A 22,834-nucleotide genomic window follows, 5' to 3' on the forward strand; every position below is an offset into this window, starting at 1 on the left:
CTCTGAAGGAGATGAGGAGGGAACTCTGGGCCACCTGCTCTCAGGTGTGGCCTTCAGGCCCATGATGTACTCTGGACCCATGTCTGGAGATTGCCATGTCTGCACCTCACTCCCCTCCCCGTAGCTATAACGCCAAGCCTCGCAACTGCTCCGCCTCCTTTCCTGCTCTTGTTTACTGTGAGGAAATGTCCAGGGACTATGGTTGTCGTCATTCCTTTGTCTCCTGGCAGAATCGTCTTCCCCACATCATATTCATTCCTTCATTATTTGTTGTGTACCTCCCATATGCCAGGGGCTGTGAACTGCTGTGTCCAAATGTTCTTAGATTACTTACACCCTTAACTCAGATGTCTGCATGCTTTGCTCCTTCACTGCATTCAGATATCTGCTCAGGTCCACCTAGACCACTCTCTATGAAATAGCCCCCCTTGTCATGTCTACCCTCTTTTTCCTGCTGCATTTATTTCATAGCATCTTCCACCACCTGACATAACATGTATTTATTTCTTTAATGTCTGTTCCCCACTGGCAGGTGAGCTCTAGAAGGGCAGGGACTTTGTCTATTTTGTCCACAACTGCATTGCTGGTGACTAGAACAGTGCTTGGTAAACAGTAAGTGCTCAGTAAGTGTTCATCGCATGAACAGAGAGAGCCAGGGCAGGCTTCTCAGGGCTGTGGAAGCAGAAGGACATTAAGTCAAAAGTATGATGGAGAAAGTAGGATGCTTGGGTGGTCACAGGAGCAATTAATTCATTGAATTAAACTGTGATTTTTCCAGAGCAACAAAAGAGGCCCCATTCTTACATTAGGACAGAAGCACATCCCAAAGTGACACCAAATGACAAATACAAAATAATAGCTAACGTTTCCTGAGTCCCAACTATTTCCAGGTACCTTTCTTAGTGTTTGTTGTACGTTATTTAATTCAATTCTCACAACAGCTATGGGAGATTAATCTGCTATTATTTTCATTTTACAGATGAGGAAACTTCAGATTGAGGAGGTGTAGCAACTTGTCCAAGATCACACAGGCAGGTAAGCAAGAGGTGGATCCAGGATTCAAACCCAGGACAGCCTGACGCACATGGGTAAAGCCCAGGTCTTACCCCTGGGCAGGATTGATATGAGCCAACAGTTAAAGAAGGGGATAGAATCTTAACCTGCATTGAAAGAAGCATGGTGTCCACATCACAGACACTAAGGGTCCTCCTAGTAGTTTTGGTGCACATGACACCACCTCCGAATATTATATCTTAGTTAAGCACTGTGATTTTGAGAGGTACATTAACAGAACGGAGTGACGAGTCCTGGAAACCATGTGGACTAAGGACTGGGAGAAGCAACTGGGTATATGTAACCTGGAGAACAGTTTCTGGAAATTCAACAGTATTTTCTAGTACTGGAAGAGTTGTCATATAGAAGCCAGGGAAGGTTGTGTGAATTACGCTAGAAGGCCAGATGAGAGCAAACTCTTTTCAGTTCCGGTCACATCCATTGAAGGCCTGCCAGGACCGGATGCTGATGGACACAAAAGCAAGGAAGACTGGCGGTGACAGCACTCAGAGGGTTATAGTCCAGTGGGGAATCTCAGCTGGGGACAGTGAGCCCTGTCTAAGGGTCAGAGCTGTCCCACAGTGGAAGAGGCTGGTTGGCAGGAGTTCGAGACCTGAGGCTCAAAGCCCTCAGTTAGGGTGGTGGTGTGTTACTGCAAGGGATCCAAGGATCCAAACGTGTACAAATGTCTGTAGATTGAATAAATAGTATGTGTTTCACATACATGTATTGCCTTTTCCAAATGTGCATGATTATAAAATGTAATTCTATTTAAAGTATTACTGAATTCATAGTAAAAATATATGTTCTCAAAGGATACTGAAAGAATAAGTTCTGACATATGTGAAGGTCAATATAATTTTTTGATGTTAAAAGGGGCCTTCAGATCCAGAGAGGGGTGGGCGCCATGGTGATGGTGGACAGGCCGGGGAGGCCCCTGCCAACCCCAGCTTCACTGATCCCGTGATAAGGAGTCAGCCTCCCCCTGGAGCAGAAGGCATTAAAGCCAGATCCAAGAAGACCTTCCTCGAGTCAGGGTGGTGCCTTGCTGGTCTGGGCAAGGCAGAAGATTTGCCCAATCGCCTTCCACGGGGATCCTGAAGAGTAGCAGAGCCCGGGGGTGGGGGTACAGCCTCGCTGTAGAGGAGTGGACTGGCTAGCCTCCTGGATGCAGCACGCTGTGAGGCTCTGGTTTGATACGTTGCAACACAGTGACTCACTCTTTTCTCCAGGGAGAAAGTACTTAGGACACTTAGTTAAGCTTCACATAATCCAGGTGTTGGGGTTGAGTGTAAGCCAACTCTGTTTTCTCCCAATAGTTATTGGGTCCCTCAAGTCCAGAGGGCTGGGTGGGGCCTTCGAGAATTTCAACTTACTGACTGCTTCCTCCTCTTCCATTATTTCCATCACTCACGACTCTCCAATCAGAATTGGCATTCAAGTTCTGCTAATGTACACGCAAACCTTGTTTTGCTTCCTGTCCCCTCATGGGCAAAGTCCTTTCTGCAATCCTGGCTGAAGAATAAGAATAGATAAGCCCTTCTTTCCACTCCTTTCACCACCTGCTGGGGAGAATCCAGATCTAGGACTCCCTGACGACAACGGTGGTTGTGACTTTGCTTCTCAAAGATTCATCTCCAAGTTAATTCCCTCTAAAGGAATGACAAGTATGGCTCAGAATCAGTGGGCTCTGGCAGTGGCTAGCATGTGCCCCAGTGGGGGCAGTAAGGTATACTGATTCACTCTGGGTTCAAGAATTCCTAGAGACTCATTGCCCTGGACTTCAGGCCCCACACCTGGCCATGCAGCAGCCTCATTCTGTCTAACGCAAAAGGCAGGCTCTCCATCCTGTTCTCGTCCACTTCCCCCACGTCTTCTCCTACAATCCCTTTCTGCTCTACCCAGGCTTATCTCATCACTGTATTGATCGGGGCTCATACTTGCAAACACGAACATCCATTCTGTCTAATGTAAGCTGAAAATAATTTATTAAAGGACATTGTTGCTCATGCATCTCTGGGAGCTCTGCGCCTGGAACCATGCCAGCCACACCTGCAGCCGCTCTGGTGAAAACATGGTAACCACTGCTGCTGGCCCGTGATGCTTGGGGCGAAATGACAAATCTCCACCTCTGCTCGTGGAGGTCCATTTGTCTCCATCATTGTGCTCTCCAGAAAGATCAATTGCTGTCTCCATGGCCATCTCCTTACACTGTCTACATCAGAATCCAAGTCTCAAGAGGGTCTATCTCATAGGAAGGTTCTAGGCCACGGGCCTGGCCTCTAGCTGCAAAGGAGTCTGGGAATGTATTTTCTGGATTTTACCCTAGGAAGGGAGGGATCACAATGTGGGAAATGACCAAAACATAGGAAATGTGTTCAAAGATGTTTTGTAGCCACAAATGACAAAAGTCCGCCACGGTCTCCACTTCCTTAATCCAGCCGTGCTTGTTTTCAACGCTGAGTCTGGGCTCATGATCCCCTGGGCTGGAATGCCTTTCCTGCCCTCCATCGAAGTTTTGGCTCACCTCTCTTCATGAAGCCTTCCCATGCGATCTCACTTTCTCATTGCTTTTCTGATTCTCCATGCTCTCCCAGCGCCTACGACACAGCACTTAGTTTCACACACTCTTTATTGTTGGCTTGTCTAGACTGTGAGCTCTCTGAAAACCATTCTCTCTACCACAGGCGACCGAGAGTCGCTGCTTAGTGAACATTCCTCATATTTATCTGCTGATTTCTCTCTGTTGTGCAGGAAGCTGAGGTTAGCTTCCTTTCATCCCGAGTCGTGAAGTGGATATGGTTTCCATCTCTCTAGCCACGAGCTGTGCTCACATTCCCTGTGGGGCCTCAATGGATAATTTGCAAATGGAGTCACCATTTTATTGGATTGATTCTTTGGACAGCTACGAAAGCTGAAATTCTCCATGTGACTTGCAAACAAAAATAGTTAGAAATAATAGTGCACACTGAACACTTACAGGGTGCTAGGTAATTTCTAGGCATGACAATGACCCAATGAGAGAGGTATCATTAATAACTTAATTTTATAGATGAGGAAACTGAGGCACAGAGTGGTTAAAGAACTTGCTCATGGCTATACAGTGCCAAAGCTGAAATGTAAACACTGGGTCTGTTTGGCTCCAAAGTGCATACTCTTAAATATTATAGGAAAAAAATATGGCCTAATTTTTGTGATATGTTTCTTGAGACCCTTGACAGAGATTTCATTCATCCAGCTATATTCCTGTGAGATCCAGAGGGGCAGAGATGATTGACCATCTTTATTGGCTAAGACGCTGAAACACAGGGAATTGAAATAGTCTCGGTCATGGTTAGTCACGGGGAGGGGCTGGTCCAGCTCTGGGTTTGTTTTCTCCAAGAGAGCAAAGACGAGGAGGGTGTCTGTGTGTGGCATCTCTGGGCCCTGAGCTAATTTCTCGTGCCAGGAAGCCTGGGCAGCAGCTGTGGAAGATCAGGGGTAGGAGTCAGACATGCTGGAGAGAGAGCCCCAGGACTGGGTGGGGAGATTATGCGACCTCAAGTGCCCAGTCAGCTCCAAGTTGGTTCTGTGATTGATTGATTCTTGACCCTGTTTTTCTACATTTTTTCCACTGGGGAGGAGCTGATACACTCTGTATGTCCATTTTCTTAATTCTGAACAGGAAATGTGAAAGGTCTGGATTCCTCATGCTAAGATAATCTCAGTTAACTTGGGCTACCTCATTAATGCGATTTGAGCTAGCTTTTGATCAGTTTTATTTGGGTGTAATCCGGTATAAATGCTTAATTCATTCATTAATTCATCACTTGATTGATTGATTGATTCATTCAACCAACCAACATTTATGAGCATCTATTATTGGCGAAGCACTGTGCTGAGAACCAAGGGGTCCAGTATATGAACAAAACTGTAAACTCCTGGAGAGTTTCCGGCTTCATTCTGAGGAAGGGGACAGGATGTCACATAGTCTGGGGGTAACAGACAGCGGAGGGAAGGACGAAATGGGAGAACCAGGTCCCTGAGGAAAGTGTCACTTCCTCTGCTCTCGGGCCATCCCCAACCCTGACCAGTGAGCCGCGACGAATCCCCGGTCCTTTCCTCCTTTCCCCCCATTCTGAGGAGGCCCCTGCCAAGGCCACACAGGCCACGCCCTGGGCAGGGCTAGCGTGCAGCAGACAGAAGGCAGAAAGGCCTGTCCTGGAGAGATAAGAGGCTTAGCTGGCAGGCTCCGGGGCTGCGCAGAAAGGCTTTTGTCTTGGATGAGCCAAGCCCAGTCCCTAAGCCTCTGAAAACCACCAGGCTGGCAGATTCTCAGGCTTTTGGAGTCAGACACGTATGGCAGTGCTGCCGGCTCTGCCAGGTTTGGCCTCCTGAGGCTGGGGTGGGTGACATATGGATACCGAGGACATGACCTCACAGAGGTCCTCAACCAGAGAAGGCTCCCACAGGGGCCCCGTGTCTCTTGTTCCCGACCAAGTCTCCACTGGCTTGCATAGCGCCTGGCACGAGTTAGGCCAGCTGTAACTATCTGCTGAATTGGAGGTAGAATTGATGTTTGAATTTCCAGTTCTCTGGGACTCAGGCTGAATCCAGAGAAGCACCAAAAATGCAGAGAGCAAGAAAGGAAGCCTTAGAGATGCCCCAAGATGTGGAATCGTGTGTAGTTTCTCTGGAAAGTTTTCAAAACAAACACATACTTGGCGGGGCCGGCCCCGTGGCTTAGTGGTTAAGTGCGCGTGCTCTGCTGCTGGCGGCCTGGGTTCGGATCCCGGGCGTGCACCGACGCACCGCCTCTCCGGCCATGCTGGGGCCGCGTCCCACATGCAGCAACTAGAAGGATGTGCAGCTATGACATACAACTATCTACTGGGGCTTTGGGGGGAAAAAATAAATAAATAAAATTAAAAAAAAAACACACATACTTGGCATGTTGAATTTTACTAATGTCTCATCAAAGCTCAAAGGCGGTAACTGCCCGTTTTCTCAGAAGACGGTCACGAACCCAAATGGCACTGCACCCTGAACTACAGCGTGGGGTAGAAGGGGAACCCAAGGTGGATTCGTGATAGTTCTGGGCACTGTTTCCAAGAAGGGAGGAGGAGAGGTCATCACTTCAACCCCAAACCCAGAACGGAGCTGGATTGACTGTGGAGTGAATCGTACCAGCCCTTCTCTTGAGATACTTCCCTGAGACCTTGGGTGGGCTTCACTGTCTCTACCACCCAGACAACCAGAACCTCCCCAACCCACCTTCCACTCCATCCTTTCCAGAGCCGAGCCCAGCTCTGCAGGGCCAGGGGCAGCTGACAGGCAGACAGATGGCCGCTGAGAACCTGACACGGATGAGCGTGCCTCCTGGGTCCTGCCAGGCGCAGCTAGAAGGTGGCCATGCCCAAGTATGGGGCAATGCCAAGCACCACCCCTGCCAGGTAAGCCTGCCACCTTAGCACTTTTACCATTTCAGATTATTTTCAAGGTGCGTTTAGTAGCCTGGAACAAACTTATTGCCTTGGAGGCAAACCCAACCCATGACTATTTGGGATTAATTATCTCTCCTTCGTTGGAGCCCAGCAAACTCCTAGATGTATATAAAGGGATTTATTCTGCACAGGTCTTCAGTTCCCTTCCCTCTTCCTCTGACTCTCAGTGTCTCTGCTCAACTCTCGCACTTTTCCTTTACTGAGTTTTCTCACCATGAGCAGACAAGTCTCCAAGACATCTGGTGGAGGGAGCCAGGGCTTCTCCGGCCGCTCTGCCGTGGTCTCCGGCAGCAGCAGGATGAGCTCTGTAGTTCGCTCTGGGGGAGCCGGCGGAGGGGCCTGTGGGTTCCGGAGCGGAGCAGGAGGCTTTGGCAGTCGCAGCCTCTACAACCTGGGTGGCAACAAGAGCATCTCCATCAGCGTGGCTGGTGGCTCCCGGGCTGGTGGCTTTTGGGGAGGGCGTAGCAGCTGTGGCGGTGGCTTTGGGGGCGGCTATGGAGGTGGCTTTGGTGGTGGTTTTGGTGGTGGCAGAGGAATAGGAGGTGGCTTTGGAGGAGCTGGTGGCTTCGGTGGAGCTGGTGGCTTTGGAGGGGCTGGTGGCTTTGGTGGAGCTGGTGGTTTTGGTGGAGCTGGTGGCTTTGGCGGGCTTGGTGGCTTTGGTGGGCCTGGTGGCTTTGGCCCTGGTGGTGGCTTCCCTGGGGGAATCCAGGAAGTGACTGTCAACCAGAGCCTCCTGCAGCCCCTCAACGTGGAGATTGACCCCCAGATTGGGCAAGTAAAGGCCCAGGAACGGGAGCAGATCAAGACCCTCAACAACAAGTTCGCCTCCTTCATCGACAAGGTGATGAAGCTCTGCCTGGGTCCGCATTCCTAGGCTGGGACTTTGAGTTCAACATTTAGACACAGTGTTTAGCATCAATCTCGGGCCAGCCAGGCTGCAGCAGGAGGGGTCAGGCAGAGCTCTAGGGTCTGGGATGATGTTCAGGGCTGATGAGCTTGTCCACATGGTCACCTGAGTAGGAAAGACAATGGTCCCCTATTTGGACCCAGACACGCTCAAGTCCTGCTCGTCTGACTGTCTGCCTAAGTCTGCCACCTGTAGCCTTATCTAGACCTAGGCTGGCAGCTGGCAGTGCGTGGCAAGGGCCCTGACCACCGGCAGGGAAGAGTCTGACTTGGAACTCGGGGCTTTTCAAACATGAGCTGCCTTCTGAGGCTTTCCAGTAGGGCTGTTCCCTGCCCATCTCTGTGCCAGGCAAAGGAAGTGGATGCCCTAGGGAATGGATTAAAGAGGCTTACGTGGAGCCTAAGTCCCAAGGGGCTGCAGAGAAGCTTGCAACTTAGTCTGCACCCTAATGAACCTAGTCAGGAAGAGAAGGGTGCGTGGTGACCTCCAGACCGGGAGACCCCACACCGCTGTCTCTCTCAGGCCATGCCAATCATGGCATTCCAATCTGTATCAGTTCCCAGTGGTTCACACCCTTTGAAGGGCTGAGTGTCAGTGGGGACTTAGATGGAAACTACGCTGCTGAGGTTTAAGTACATCTTTGCAGAGTATACTGTATCTTTGGAAGTTGGGATAGTCATGAAATCCGCAGGAACAAGAGGGGGTCATCTTTACAACTCTCCTGCTTCCAGGCAGGGGCTACTTCCAGTTTCTGCACCCATATCTCCTTCTTCTGTAATTTTCCAAACCATGCTGCATCTTTAGTGGCCTGACTGATGTGACTGTCTGACTGTACCCTCTCCAGCGACAGTAGGAGCATATATCTTCACATCCTTTCTAGGCCTTTGTGCTGGGAGATGGGGGGATACAGACACCTAGTCCCACCTGGCCAAGGCCCCTCCGCTCCTCTGTTGCGAGTGTTGCCTGATGTTTCTTCCCCCAATGCATTGCAGGTGCGCTTCCTGGAGCAACAGAACAAGGTGCTGGAGACCAAGTGGACCCTGCTCCAGCAGCAGGGCACAAACTCCACCACAGGCACCAACAACCTGGAGCCCCTTTTTGAGGCCTACATCAACTCCCAGAGGAGCTACCTGGACAGCATCCTGGGGGAGAGAGGCCGCCTGGACTCAGAGTTGAGGAACATGCAGGACCTGGTGGAGGACTTCAAGAAGAAGTGAGTGACAGAGGCACGAGTGGGAAAATGCCATGGGCTACTTGTCTCGGAGTCCTGGCCCTGACTGCATTCCTCCTGCCCACTGGGCAGGGGTGTCACTTAGCGTCGTCCCCTCTCTTTACTCCATGGAGGACAGCTTGGTTTATGAGCTTCCCTTTCCCCTTCCTTCCTCAAGGATGGTCCTTTACAAATGAAGCTATGGCACGTGGGATGAGTTGAGAGTTGAGGAGGCACTTCCTCTGGGCCAGGTTGGGGAAGATCCTGGTTCTAGGATCTGGGATGCTGGGACAACTTATGGTGTGGTGACCAACCGTCCCCATTTGCCCGGGACTGAGGGGTTTCCCAGGGAGCAGGACTTTCAGTGCTAAACCCAGGACAGTCTGCCTGAACAAATTGGAATTGTTGGTCCTCCTAACCAACAGGGAGACAGTAAAGAGGATGTGTTCATCTAAGAGGGGTGGGAGAGGGACAGAGGGTGGAAGAGATGAACTTGCAGAGTTTCAGAGGACAGTGGTTTTTATGACTATCTCAAAACTCAATCTCAGCTCTTTCTTTTTAACTCTTATAGATATGAGGATGAAATCAACAAGCGTACAGCTGCTGAGAATGACTTTGTGACCCTGAAAAAGGTAAGGGCTCTGTGTGAGGTTCTGGGGCTTGTAGGCACAGGTGTCTGGCTGGGTTGGGAGAATCTCCTTACTCCACTCCCATGGAGCTTCCAAGTTTGGGCAGGTGAAGCGAAAAACGGAACCAAGTGCATCTTAGTCTGGAAAGATCCCTAAAAGAGTTAGCCCATTCACTTTTAGTTGTTGAGTAGGATTGAACTTAAATCATCTCAATGAGATGTGAATCACTCCTTTCTGTGGAGACCAGCCTCGGACGAGGACTGACGGGTCACCAGCCCTGGTCCTTCTGACTCTTTCTTGCTAAGCTGCAGTTTGTTGTTTGTTCTTTGGGGGGAATAAGGCCTTTATGCTTCTATCTTTCTCAGGATGTTGACGCTGCCTACATGAACAAGGTGGAGCTTCAGGCCAAGGTGGACGCCCTTAATGATGAGATCAACTTCCTAAGGACCCTCTATGATATGGTGAGGATGTTTCCTATTAAGAGAGGGAGAGAGGGAGGGAGGGTGAGATGTTTTCAGATTTGAGGCTGGGCATTCTGGTGTCTAGATCCCAGGAAGACTGAGCCCAGAGATAAGGTCCTTTGTTGGGGCTCCGCAGGACGGGCTGCAGACATGGGAGGCAGGTGTGGCAGATGCACATTCGGAGCTGAGTCAGTGAATGGGTCTGTTGATCAGGAGGCTCTCTGGGCCTCTGTGTGCTTGTTGCAGAGGCCCCGAGAGTAAACAGGCCCTTCTGTGTTGGCAGGAGCTGTCCCAGATGCAGAGCCACGTCAGTGACACGTCTGTGGTCCTCTCCATGGACAACAACCGCTTCCTGGACCTGGACAGCATCATTGCTGAAGTCAAGGCCCAGTACGAGGAGATCGCCCAGAGGAGCAAGGCTGAAGCTGAGGCCCTGTACCAGACCAAGGTGGGAGCTAGGCACTGCTCAGAGGATCTGTTGAGGGTCTCAGGGAGGCTGTGGCCTAGGGGACTGCTGGGTGGGGAGTCCCTAGTGGTCACTGGGTGGACCCCTCTTGGTTCTACTCTCTGGAGACATCCCTCTAATGGTTGTAGAGTTGCAGAAAGCACTGCCCCCCTCCCAGGCCACATGGGACTACTTCTAGCTTGCTTGGGGGCGGCAGAGTGGGAGAATTTTCTACCACGACAATCCAGATGTTCTCTTCCCTGCTGCCTCAGAGGTGTCCCTGCTGAGACAGAATTCAATGTCATTTTAACCAATGCTTACTAAGCACCTCAAGGTTAGGTGGTTGATGTTAGGGACAGAGAAACAAGTCAGGCAAAGCTGCATTAACATCCCATCTTCCCTTCTGTTCTCCAGCTGGGAGAGCTGCAGACCACGGCCGGCAGGCACGGGGATGACCTGAAGAGCACCAAGAGTGAGATCTCGGAGCTCAACAGGATGATCCAGAGGCTGCGAGCAGAGATCGAGAACGTCAAGAAGCAGGTGGGATGGCAACTGGTGCTGGCACCTGGGCAGACGGGTGAGGGGTGGGGGCTAGGATCTCAGGACTTCTAGTCCGGAATGGACTTCTGGGGTCATTTAGGCAGCATTGGCCTCCAGAGAGTTCTAAGACCAAGCCAGTCTAGATGGCTGGTAATCCATGGGGGAAATATCTCCATGGATGAAGACAAGAGAGAGGTGCTAGGGAAGGGGTGCTGCTGCCGACTTTAAGATGCTTGCTCTGGGATAATCTATTCTAAGACCCAGAGAGCCTGGGACCCTGCCACTGGGCTCATCCCTTCTCCTACCTCCCCCTGCCCCAGAATGCCAACCTGCAGACGGCCATCGCGGAAGCTGAGCAGCGTGGGGAGCTGGCCCTCAAGGACGCCAATGCCAAGCTCCAGGAGTTGCAGGCTGCCCTACAGCAGGCCAAGGATGACCTAGCCCGGCTGCTGCGTGACTACCAGGAGCTGATGAACGTCAAGCTGGCCCTGGACGTGGAGATCGCCACCTACCGCAAGCTGCTGGAGGGCGAGGAGTGCCGGTGTGTCTCCAATTCCATCTCCCCCGCTTCCCTGACCCAAGCCACATGCTGAGGGCCAGATAAGTGACCAAGTAAATGGGGATGGAGGCCTGTGTATAGAGAAAGGCCCCCACCTTCTATAGGCCTTGCAGAGAAGCACTGCCTTTGCAGGCCACCCTCTCCACAGGGAGCCAAAGTGCATATGCAACCAGTACACACGGGGGCTCTGTTATGGCCCATAGAAGGGTGGAGAAAGGGTACCGATTTGCCAGGCTTCTGAATTCATTCTGGTCTCTACTCATCACCTTCATCCATGGACTTGTTGGAAATTGGCTTTGTGCTGGAGCTATCTTTCTCTTGCTTTCCCCTACAGGATGTCTGGAGAGTGCCAGAGTGCCGTCAGCATCTGTAAGTAGCCAAAGTGGCCCTGACAAGGAGAATGGATTCTGAAATACCTGTACTAACCCAGGGCAGTAGCAACTAATTTAAAAAATATTTCTATGGAAGTTGGAGGGATTTTCTGGGGTGGAGGAGGCAGCAGATACACTTTTGTAATTGTTCTGGGTTTGGGGCACTATTAATAGGTCTATATGTTGGATAGGGAATATCCAGTAGGGAGCTTGTTAATGGGAGGAGAAATTCTGGATAATCTCTCAAGAGTTGACCTCTGTAGAAGGAACCACTGGAGAATTCATAATGACATAACACTATGGCAGTGAACACCTTATGACCTTAGAATGGATGCCAATAGTCATCAGGGGTAAAGCTGCCGTCATGGCCTCCCAGTCCTCCTGGGCCCAGTGGATCATTAATTGTGGTACAGTGAGGTGGGCGGCGGGCGCTGATCGCTGCACTGTCCTCTCCCCTGCAGCGGTGGTCAGCAGCAGCAACTCCACGTCGGCCTCGGCAGGTGGTTACGGAGGCGGATACGGCGGTGGCTTCGGCGTGGGAGGGGGCGCAGGGGGCGCAGGCAGCGGCTTCAGCCGGGCAGGCGGCGGCGGATTCGGCGGCAGCAGCGGTCTTGGCGGTGGCAGCGGATTCGGCGGCGGCAGCGGCTTTGCTTCTGGCTCCGGGGGTCGCAGCGGGGTCAGTGGCGGAGGCTTCAGCTCGGGCAGCAGCCGGGGCGGCAGCGTCAGGTTCTCCCAGTCCTCGCAGCACTCCTCCAGATAAAGCACGCGCCTGGGCACCGCAGCCACCCAGCGCCTCGCGTCCGCAGCCGCTTCATCACTCCGACCTCAGCCAACCCTCAGCTCCGGTCCCTCCCCCCGCCCCCCTCAGGGACCGCTCTTTGGGGCTGGAAGACAGGGCCTCTTGCTCCTCCATCTGGATCCCTGACCAAGCACAGCCGTGAGGATTTCAGGCGCCTCTCTGGCCCCTGCCTGTGCCAGACCAGCACCTCCGCTGCTCCTGGGTTCCCCTCCCTGGGTGGAATGGTCACCACAGTTCTGATGTATATAACACACAGGCCCCTCTGCCCATCCGTTCTGTCGCCAATAAAGTGCATTGTGTTTCACATCAGGCCCCTGAGTCTTCTCCGGACGCCTTTCCCACTGGGCTGACTTCTCTCCTCCTCTCCCAAGTGGGCTGTGCCCGCCCCAGAACAGCTGGAGTACTCTTCCTCTGAAACCAAGGCACTTACTCCCCACTGCCCATTGTACCGGATCTAGATGGGCAAGATGTGGTTGTTCATTTATTCTTGGAGCGCTGGGGGAGGGTGGGGGCCCACTCCAGGAGGCTGTGTGGCCTCACAGTTCTTAGGGCAGAGGGCAGGACATGCAGACATCCATCTCCTCCTTGCCTTCTCTCATTTGGGGGAAACTTCTCTCATTTGGGGGAACCTAAGAGGGCCTTGAGTTGCGGAGGGGCTTGGGGCCAGAGGATTTCTTTCCTTGGTGCTGGTCTCCACTCTAGCTGCCATCCTGAAAGCTTTGTGCCATTGAGGCGCCCCGGGGAAGGTGTGAGCTGCTGGAACTGCCCAGGGATTTCCTGAGACCAGCTATCTCCAAGTCTGACCTGCAGAACCCCAGTCCGTTGGGGAGCTCTGCAAGAAAGGGTTCTATGTCCATTGAATCTTCCCTCTTTGGAGCATATATTAGAGGTTCTGAGAAGTCTTGTAGCAAAGAATACCTGTTAGCTCTCTTTAATCTAGCATTTTCCACAGAGGTCCCCCACTTCCTGGTAAACAACTATTAACACCCTTCAGAAAATGTCCTGAGCACTGTCTGCATGCACTCTGGGCCCCCGGGTGTGTGTGCCAGCCAGGGAAGCTCCTGCCTTGTACCGGAAGTCCTGATAAAGTGTTAGTTGCCCTTGGGGGTGCTGTCCAGAAGGTCGTGGCTGGAAGGGACTCAGGCGCAAGGAGTTTAAGAACTTCATTTGCCAACGAGAAGACTGAGGCTCAGAGAGGTGGACTGGCTGGCTTAGGGCTGAATAGCATCTGAGGGTCTATTGGGTGGGAGTACACCCAATTGTCTGGAGTCCGGACCTCCTTCCACTGCCCCACACTGCTCTGAGGCTGAGTTTGGGCAGTGACATCTTTCCTGTGCTTCTCCTCCCTGGACTGTAACCTATGCTCACTGCCCCTTGTTCATTCTGTGGCGTTTACAGGAGACCCCCACTACCTAAGTAGTCCTCCAGGCATGGCTGGCGGCCTGGGGACCCGAAGAACTTGGGCGATGGAGGAGAAACGTTTAGCCAGGCCAGGCCGGGGAAGCAGTATTTCCGTCTTAGGCCAAAGCTGAATTTATTTTAGAGAAGGGGAAGGACAGTTAAATGAACAAAGGAAACAGCAACTGGGGCTTGAAGATATTCATGTGGAAGTCCCCTGGCCGTGTGCGACAGCAATACAGTGCCACGCCTATCCTGATCTCCCGGGAAGCTCTCTGAAGGGGTGGGATTTCACAGTTGTTGCCTACCTTCCCTTTTTGGGCAGGAAGGTGCCTTTTCTGGTTGTATCTCTCTGTGGAAAAGGAATAGGAGAGAGAGGAGGGGAGACTCCCTGTCTGCCCTAGCTCCGAGGGTTCTCCCCGTGGGAACGTGTCAGGCCAGTTAACGGGACGGCCGCTTCCCCCGGGACGGAGGCATCATTCATTAATTCTTTCCTCAACCAACACTCATTGAGTGTTTACTCTCTGGCACTGGGCTAAATGTTGGAGACGCATCGGGGAGCAAAAGTAAGGTGTCGTCCCTGCTATCATTTCAGAAAGGGAGCCCAACAAGAACAAAAAAACAAACAATCACAATAGCTTCAAGTTGTGACAAGTGTATGAAGGAAAGACACCAGGGGCTGCACAGGAGAAATGATGGGATTTGTTAATGGCTTGGATGGCGGGGGTGGGGGGGAGGGAGCAGGAAGATTCAACCCTGATGCCCAATTTCCCAGTGGGAGCAATTGGGTGGCAGGTGACGGCATGTACCCAGGTGAGAGGAGGGTGGGGGTGGGATGGGTCTGAGGAGTGACTTTGGGAGCTCCACTTTAGACGAGTGTGAGCTACTCATGAGACAGCTGAGTGAAGATGGCCAGACTACAGCTGGAGATGTGAGTGTGGGTTCAGAAGGGAGGCCTGTCAGGACGAAGACTTGCATGTGAGCATCATCAGCAGGAGGATGAGGCTGGTTCTAAAGCCGTGTGAACTGATGAGTTCTCCCAGAGAGAGGGAAGAGAAGAGGGTCCAGGCTGAGCTCCAAGGAAGCCTGGCATTTAGAGTCAGGGAGAGGAGGACGGTCAGCCAGGCAGGTGAGCCTGGTCCAAGTCTTCCAGAATGTTCCATTTGAGAAGTCAAGGGGTTTCTAAGCCAAGAACAGGCCCAGCCTTCCTTGAGACACTGTCCACTGGTCTCAAGGCTCAGTTTGGGCAGTGACATCTTTCCTGTGCTTCTCCTCCCTGGACTGTAACCTATGCTCACTGCCCCTTGTTCATTCTGTGGCGTTTACAGGAGACCCCCACTACCTAAGTAGTCCTCTAGTGGCGTGGGTGGGGGAGGGGGATCCAGGCAGCTTTTTTATTTTTTTTAATTTTTATTTATTTATTTTTTCCCCCAAAGCCCCAGTAGATAGTTGTATGTCATAGCTGCACATTCTTCTAGTTGCTGTATGTGGGACGCGGCCTCAGCATGGCCGGAGAAGCGGTGCGTCGGTGCGTGCCTGGGACCCGAACCCGGGCCGCCAATAGCGGAGCACGCGCACTTAACCGCTAAGCCACGGGGCCAGCCCCAGGCAGCTTCTTAAAGGAGAGAAGCCAGGGATAGCCTGGCTCAGGAGGAATGGTACCATGGAGAGGGCTATTTCTTGGAGGTGTCATTGTCCCAGAAAAATGGCCAGGCAGGTGAGCTTGGTGCCAGGACCTGAGACTGAAGGAGTTAACTCCATGCTCGGCTGGATGTTCTCAGCCTGGCCCTGACCATTTCTAATCCAGGCTGAAAACACCGCCAGGGAACTTTACCCGATTCTCGGTGCTCCTTCTCTTCCTTTCATCTCAGCATCTACAGAATTTCTTTGTGAAATTCTATGTTGATTTTCAAGTGTTCTTAAGTTGCTGGGCTTGGGTTTGCTCTCTTATACTTGACTAGACTTTTCATCTTTCAGGTTGGCAGCCAGTTCATGCTGTGCTGCCCATTCTTTTCCTATCCTCTAAGGCATCATTTTTTTGCCCATAGGGGGAACTCACAGAGATTAGCGAATAATGTTGACGTGTGTTCTTGGGCCCTAAACTGGGATTTGGGGCAATTGGTCAATGGCCAAGTATTTCTTTTGCTCTCTCTGCTTTGTTCCACATCGTTCTTCCTTGGGTGTGGCGTGGTGCATCCTCCTGTGATGACACCCCTTCCATCCCCCCACCCCACTCCCAGCCCCATCCATTCCTCTCTGCCTACTCCCCTCCTGCGCCCTCCACCCCCACCCCCAATTGGAAAGAATGCTCAAAACAGCAGTTCCTGTCCTAAGACCTCGTTGACTCATTGGTTCACACATCCCTTGAGGTTAAGGAGACCAAGATGTGTTTCTAGATTTCATACTATTTCCTTCTATCTCCTTCTGGGATGCAGGCGACAGGAGCAAGTATCAAGAGTGATGGTGACACAGCCACAAAAAGCTTAGTTAAGGAAATCAGGGGATTGTTTCCCACAAGAATCTGCCTGTGGATAATCCAGAATCCAGACCTGACTGCTGACGCTCAAGGCTTACATATGAAGTTTTGGGTAATCTGTAGGTAAATCTCTGTATGACTCTTCTCTGTTTTGCCTTGAGCTGGGTGGGGGTTTTGTTAGCCAATCATCAGAAAACTCATCTTTTGGGATCTGTCCCAAAAGAGAGAAGGGCTGTCCCTTCTCTCTGCCTGTTCAGCACTGTAGCCCAGGTACATTCTCTCTCTGCTGCCAAGACTGGAAGTGTGGACACCTTGCAATAATCTTGGGATGATTGAGAAAAACTCACTTAAGTTCTGAAAACACTTCCTCACATGTTTTATCTATATCCCTCACAAGCCCTTCTGGGATGCAAACTCGGTTGTGCCAAGACCAAGCTAATCACCTCCAATACTTCCAGCCCAGGCTGAAGGCTGAAGGCTGGTTGGTTCTCCTGGGAATCACTGAGGGAGGTATGGCGGGAGCAAGCTGATAGTTTTGGAACCCATGGTGACATCACCAAATGGGGACAGCTTCATCAACTCCTGGAGAAGACAAGGGGTAGGAGAGGTTGGCTCTAGATGGTGATAAAGTAGTGATTCTCAGTGGGGGCAATTCCACCCCCAGCTCCCCCCCCCCCCGCCCCCAGGGAACACATAGCAATGTCTGGTGGCAACTGGAGGGGTGCTACAGGCATCTAGAGGTTGGAGGCCTGGTTGATACTAAACATCCTACAATGCACAGGACAGGCCCCACAACAAAGAATTATCCAGCCTAAAATGTCAGTAGAGATGCTGTTGAGAAACCCTGCACCCAGGCACGAGGTCATCTCATTGACCTGTCCCCTTAGGAAAGGATCTTTGGCTGGAGTGATATTGGTTGTAGGTGAGTTGAATAGAGACCATGCTGAATTTGAGGGAAATATACATTTTTAGAAGTTTGTTTATTTCAAAATGGAAGTGCCCTATTATTCTGGGCAAAGACATAGGAAACAAGCCAGGCAAACTGTGGGCTCACGTGGTGACTTTCAAGTCCTGTGCCAATGGCCTGTGAAGTGCTTTGCAGTTCTGGTACAAACTCTGCTGTTTTATGCCTCTGTGCCTTTCAAAATCTGTTCCCCTGGCCAGGAATTCTCATTCCGCCTTCAATGACTTGACTGGCCTGACTTCTCATTGAAGATCACTCAGTCACTGCTTCCTGGAAGCTTTCCCGGACTGCCACATGGTGCTGGATGTCTGTCTGTGCTCCCATAGGACTGGTTAACCCCTTTTTATCACTTGCCGTCTTATATTCAAATGACTAACTTCAGTGTCTGTTCTCCATACCAGAATGAAAGTTACTTGAAGGGACAGAAGTGCCTTTTCCACCTTCGTGCCTCCTCATGCCCAGCACACGCCTGGCACAGTGGAGGCACTGTGACCTTCACTGAGCTAATGAGGTGTTTGAAAGGGTAGGGTGGCTCTTAAGGGCAATTGCTGTCTTGACATATTTAACAAAAACAACATGATTAAACAACTAACTCTTATTTGGTACTTACCAGTGCAAGTCATACTCCGGGCATTTTGCACATCATCTCATTTAATCCTCTCAGCCACAGTAGAAGGCAGGTAGTAATTACCCTTATTTTCCAGAAGAGGAAACTGGGGCTTAGGAGGCAGAGTAGCATGCCTGCCACCAGCAACACAAGTGGCAGATCTGGGCCTCAAATCTAAAGCCTGCACTTGTAACCGCCGTGCTGTGCTGCCCAGCGGGGCCGGCTGGCTTCCCGGGCCCCTGGATGCGCTCTCCTCTACCAGCTCTGGAGTGTGGTGCTAACAACTCTCTGGAATCTTGAGGAGCCAGAAACCAAACCTGAATTTCCCATGTTAGCGGGAGAGGTTTCTCCAGGTTTCTGAGGCCCTGTGAGGGTGGGCAGGTCTACCTTCAACTCTGGAGAGTTCTGATCTCCAGCAGAGAAGCCAGAGAGATTGATTGGGGGAAATCCCTTGATAATGATGGGTGCTTCTCTTCGATACCACAGAGGAGTTTGTAAGGTTTAAAACTATTTTCATTAATGCCAGTTGATGTGCCAAGGCCCATCTGTCCATCACATTCTATGGGTAGTTCTTTAAATGTCAAAGTGGACTCGTCACTCTGGGATGGTGTATTTGACTTGCTGAAGCACACAGAGCAAACACGATCCATGAGTCTATGAAAGGCTTTGGAGCTGGAGAGTCTGAGTAAAGTCCCAGCTCGGTCAGCTAATTGACTTGGGGCAAGTTAATGAAGAACCTCACTAAGCTTGTGTCCTCATCTGTAAAATGTGAATGAAAATTCTGACCTTGCGGAGGTCTTACAACAATTAGAAATGACACTCGTAAACAGCCTAATTCAGTTCCTGGTATATGGCACTCAATCAATGTTAGCCATTTTTATTTTCTTTTCACAGCCGAAAGGAGTAAATATTTGAAAGGAAATTATTTTCACTAGATCACAGTCGCCACTTTCTGGGAAGTATGCACTAGCTCGATAAATACTTGACGACGGATGGTTGCATTATTGATGAGCCCCTGTAATGGGCACTGGCTTGGCCAGGCAGGGAAGAATAGCTTTTATGTAACTCACAACATAAATGCTGTAATTCCTTGCAATTTTAGGAAAAAATCATCAGATGTCAATGCTGTGTTGACCCTAAACTGAGCTACCCCTTAGAGCGCCTTCCTCCTCTTCAGCCTCAAAACTGACAACTTCCAGGAGGTTTTTGTACACGGACATTGTTGTCACAAGGGCTGCCATATGCTGAGCACCTGCCCTGTTTAAGGGCTTTCCAGCACTACCTCTACAGCCCTCACTGCAGCCTGATGAGGAGCCCATGCTGATCCCCACTGACAGAACAGAAAACAGGGTGGAGGGTAAAACGACTTGCTAGAGGACATGTAACTTTAGAGTGGTGAGGCTGGGTTTTGAACACAGGCCTACCTCCAAGGCCTCCATGTTTCCCATTTCTCCAAGTGCAAGGACAGAGGGGGGGAGGTGCTGTCATTTGAGTTCCAGAAAATCCAGCATGCCAATGAAAAGGGATGAGGCCCCCTTCCCATGGTGTTTCTTGAGGGAAGATCAATGGCTTTCAGAAAGACCCAGCGAGATCCATGGCTGGTGAGAAATATACGTTGACAGGAGGATCGGTCCTCAAGGCCCTTCTCCATATTCCAGCACCCCAGGGCCCTTCTCCTCCCTTCTTCAACTGCAGTCCTTAGTCTGCTCTCAGCTCCCTCTGTCTCACTTGGAGCAAGTGCTGTCTCTCCTGGGACGAGGCAGGTCTCCTCGACCTCAACCGTAACCCCCTGACTGCTCTATCTGCACATTCTTATCCACTCTGGATGGGTAGGTGGACTAGTGTTTCTCCAAGTATCTTCACCAGTGTGTTAATAGGAGTTAAGATAGAAAGGTTTTGTTGTTAAGTCTGTTTGGGAAGCTGCGATTAAATAAAAGTAGAAAGACTCTTTTCTACGGGACTTCTAAGGGCTTTTAATATGCTAATGTGCTTTATTAAAACCCCAAGAGAAAGCTATAGAATTTTCATTTCCCAAATTTGTTTGACCACAGAACCTTTTCATCAAGGCTCTCTTGGGGGATAGAATTCTGCCCTAGACAAGCCCTGGGAGAGAATCTAGTACCAGATAAAGATTTAGAGGTGAGTTGAGGAGTATTTTAATCAAGTCTGGACAGACGACCTGAATTAGAATAAATTGTGATTGCCAACAGCTAAGACTTAGTAACAAAAGGATTTAACTGTACTTAGATGTTTATTTCTTCATCAAGCTTTAGCTATAAAGGGAGCTAGCTCTATATGGTAATATAATTTTACTGCTCATTGGTTAAATAAAGTTATTTCAGTAGTAAGTTTATATTTTAAAATGGTAAAAAAGGAGAAAACAATGATAACTCTTAGTCTAGGGGCAGCATATCCAGAATGAATGTTCATTTTTCTTTTTTGGGGGAACAAACTAATGATTATCTTGAAAATTGGATCTGTGAATCCACATGTATAGAGGGGCATGTAACTATCACCCCTCATCCACAGCAGCTCCCGGGTGGGGAGGGATGTCTGCTCATTTGACCTGCATTACCTACCTGTAGGACTGTCTCATGATTCATTCCTCCACTCACAATGATATTGTAGGCAGCTCTTTGGCATTCTCACGGCAGTTGAATACCAGAGAACAATTTGGTTAGAGCGAATAACTCTGCTTGGTGATAATTCTCCTATTTTATAGGTGAGGAAATAAGGATCCAGAGTGCTCAGCCTCTTGGCAACCTTTACACAGAAGGTTCTGGCAGGCAAGGGATTAGAACTCAGACTGCTGGCAACATTAGATGCCACTGCTCTAAAAAATCTTGCAGTGAATAAGAGAAATATTGCCGAGGATGTTAACTCTGGAGATTTCCAGTAGCTTCAGTCAACTGCTGAGAAAACAACCCCAACCTGCTAACTAAGGTGATGCTTTGGCAGGCTCAGGAGATGTGGATTAGGGGAGCTCAACCCTAACCTGAGCTTTGTGATCTGCCCATTGCCTCTCTCTATCACTCTTCCCCAGCATATGCCAGGGTGGCAGAGATGAGCCACACATAGGAGGCTGCCACCCACTGTCTCAGCACTGGAGCCAGGGGAAGGCAAGGGAATTGGAGACACTGATGGTGGTCCTTGCTTGCTTTGAGCTCTCACCTGGGGCTTCAGGTGAGCCTGGCTCAGCTTTCTTCCCAAGGAGGGCGTTTGACCCTTAGAGTAGTAACTCATTGGTGTACCTGCTCCACCATCAATGGCCCTCCATCCCCCGACTCTCTGGGCCCAGAAGGAACGCTCATAGTCTAGACCAGGGCATCCCAAACTTCCCTGATCACAAGGATTACCTAGAGGGCTTGTGAAAAGTATAGACACTCAAGCCCTTCCTCTGAAGATTTTCATTCCACAAGACTGGGGTGGGACCTGGGTCTAGATACTTATATTCTTAGACACTGGTCATCAGTCGGTTTACATGTTTGTGGTGTGTGTACCCTCCACTAGAAGCTGGAGATTCAGACTGAGTAGGACTCAATCCCTTCCCTCGATGAGCTCTGGGCCTAGAGGGGTACTGACAAATAAACAGAGAAGGATACTTTTTTTTTTTTTTCCTGGGTCTGAGCTGAGCCAGGCTTTTTTTTTTTTTTTTTTTTGTGAGGAAGATCAGCCCCGAGCTAACATCCATGCTAATCCTCCTCTTTTTTGCTGAGGAAGACCGGCTCTGACCTAACATCTATTGCCAATCCTCCTCCTTTTTTCCCCCAAAGCCCCAGTAGATAGTTGTATGTCATAGTTGCACATGCTTCTAGTTGCTGTATGTGGGATGCGGCCTCAGCATGGCCGGAGAAGCGGTGCGTCGGTGCACACCCGGGATCCGAACCCCGGCCGCCAGTAGTGGAGCGTGTGCACTTAACCGCTAAGCCACGGGGCCGGCAGAGAAGGATACTTGAAGTCAGGGCCATGATGGGAAAAGTACAGGGTGCGGTGGGAACAGGAAGGGTTATCTAACCCAGACCAGGTGGTGGAGCGGTGAGGAGATCCTAAGGCCACCAGGTCCGACACAGTACACACTCTTATCCTAAGATGAACAGGGTCTTTGAGCTGACTCTGTCAGCCAGCTGGAGAGTCCCCACATTCTGTCCTCTCTCGCTTCTGGATGCAGAAATCACCTCCTGCAGGTCTAGAATGGTGGTGGAGGGACTTGGTCTGAGACTCCTCCCCTCCAGTATGGCCCCTTCCACATCCCAAGCCTCACACTTGTCTGCTTCATATATGACCCTCACTTGTCCAGGGGTCACATTTTATCTCACTGAACTCCATTTAGTTTCTTTCCATGAGCAGCATTTCTCAGCTCAAATGCCAGGCTGGTTTAGATGGATGCCTTTGGCTGAGGTGGTGCCAGAGCAGACCCTGTGTGTGGGTGCGCCTCTCATCCCCCTTCCCCTACCCCAAGCCTGACTCTAGATAGTTCTCTGAAGAGATGGGCACAGATGACATGCCACTGGCCTGTGGCATTCTGGCACTGCAGGGAGGGACCCAGCCCATCTGGAAGAGGTTGTCTGGTCCTCACCCCTGTGTCGCGGAGCTCAGTGGCTCTTAATCCCCTGGTGTCAAAATCCAATTCATCCTGCTGGATCAGGCGCTGTTTGAGTTCCCTAAGACCCCTGAGGAAATCACAAGAAAGCAGGGAGGAGAGCTGCAGTCTTTTGTCAACTGAGGCAAGTTTGGGAGATTAAACTAAGAAAGCAAGGTCTTTTTGGTCTAGGGGATTATTTTTGAGGTGTGTTGGGAACCTAGGAGTAACTTATTGCCTGGGAGGCAAACCAAACCCAAGATGACTCTCAGGTAATTGCTTGCCTCTCCTTCTGCCAAGCCAAACTCCTTGGTATATAAAGGCCAGTCTCCTCTGTCCTCCCCATCCTCTGT

General features: G+C 50.7%; 1 protein-coding gene across 1 annotated transcript; it reads left to right on the forward strand.

Annotated features, from left to right (window-relative positions):
* Positions 1 to 6,750: 6,750 nt before the first annotated feature.
* KRT3 (keratin 3) lies at positions 6,751 to 12,418 on the forward strand. Its single transcript, XM_004429081.3, has 9 exons — positions 6,751 to 7,377; positions 8,436 to 8,656; positions 9,225 to 9,285; positions 9,648 to 9,743; positions 10,027 to 10,191; positions 10,603 to 10,728; positions 11,049 to 11,269; positions 11,622 to 11,656; positions 12,120 to 12,418. Exons 1-9 carry the CDS (start codon positions 6,751 to 6,753, stop codon positions 12,416 to 12,418), a joined length of 1,851 nt encoding a protein of 616 aa, XP_004429138.3.
* The last annotated feature ends 10,416 nt before the right edge of the window (positions 12,419 to 22,834 follow it).

Source organism: Ceratotherium simum, chromosome 17, assembly GCF_057802395.1.
Source record: "Ceratotherium simum simum isolate JZ-2026a chromosome 17, ASM5780239v1, whole genome shotgun sequence".
Taxonomy (NCBI): Eukaryota; Metazoa; Chordata; class Mammalia; order Perissodactyla; family Rhinocerotidae; genus Ceratotherium; species Ceratotherium simum.

What these genes read in the sequence shown, in the direction of transcription:
- KRT3 (XM_004429081.3), top strand. Translation starts at nt 6,751, where the DNA reads ATGAGCAGACAAGTCTCCAAGACATCTGGTGGAGGGAGCCAGGGCTTC. An exon ending in ACTTTGTGACCCTGAAAAAG is followed by an intron (nt 9,286 to 9,647) that starts GTAAGGGCTCTG and finishes TATCTTTCTCAG; the next exon opens with GATGTTGACGCTGCCTACAT. An exon ending in CTGGAGGGCGAGGAGTGCCG is followed by an intron (nt 11,270 to 11,621) that starts GTGTGTCTCCAA and finishes TTTCCCCTACAG; the next exon opens with GATGTCTGGAGAGTGCCAGA.